Source organism: Sphaeroforma arctica (genome assembly GCF_001186125.1).
Source record: "Sphaeroforma arctica JP610 unplaced genomic scaffold supercont1.12217, whole genome shotgun sequence".
Taxonomy (NCBI): domain Eukaryota; class Ichthyosporea; order Ichthyophonida; genus Sphaeroforma; species Sphaeroforma arctica.
The window spans coordinates 1-753 of NW_014028341.1; the positions used below are offsets into that span (position 1 = coordinate 1).

Below are 753 nucleotides of genomic sequence, written 5' to 3' on the forward strand. Positions count from 1 at the left end.
TTAGCATTTCTCAGTTTGTTGGATCAAAAGTTGCCCTACTAGTTGCCCTACTTCATTTCATCTATTGTTGTTCCGCACTTTTAAGTGGTATATTTTTTCTACGCGAACATTGTTCATCCATTCATGATACACATCTTGATCCGCTATTGATTATTTTGTTATGGGTTAATCCGTCAGACATTATTTCGTCACATTAAGGGCGTGGCAAATATGAGCTGTCTCGTTGTCACACCTGAATTTGTCACGTAACAATTGATCGTACTTGATTCCTGGCTACTTATTCCGCACTACCGCGAGGTTTATCCGTCACACATTAATACATCGCTCTTATTGCGTCACACATTAATCCATCACACATTAATCCATCACACATTAATCCCTCACACATTAATCCGTCACGCATTAATCCGTCACGTATTAATCCATCGCTCATCAATTCCTCACACATTAATCCGTCACACACTAATCCGTCACACACTAATTCGTCACACTCTAATCCGTCACATTGGGCCATTCTGTTCGCAGACGCCCAGAGTGTCAATAAAGACGAGCAGGTGTACCGCCTGTCACTGTCGCGGTTTGACGATGAGATCCTCTCCAGTGCACCACAAATGCGCGCCAAAAAACGCAACACCCTACCACTGGTGTCCATTTTGTTTGCGGAGATTGTGCGACTGCAGTGCATGGTAGTGCTGGGCAATGGGGGTGACGTCGGCCAGAAGTATGTGGTAGTTTTGCCTGAGTTGAATAAAT

The 753-nt window shown here is 44.0% G+C and overlaps 1 protein-coding gene across 1 annotated transcript; it reads right to left on the bottom strand.

Moving 5' to 3' along the window:
- Positions 1-313: 313 nt before the first annotated feature.
- Positions 314-652, bottom strand: SARC_17813 (hypothetical protein; the record flags this gene model as incomplete). The annotated part of the gene is made up of 1 exon (XM_014288098.1): positions 314-652. The coding sequence occupies one exon, from the start codon at positions 650-652 to the stop codon at positions 314-316; it is 339 nt and encodes a 112-aa protein (XP_014143573.1).
- Between the last annotated feature and the right edge of the window lie 101 nt (positions 653-753).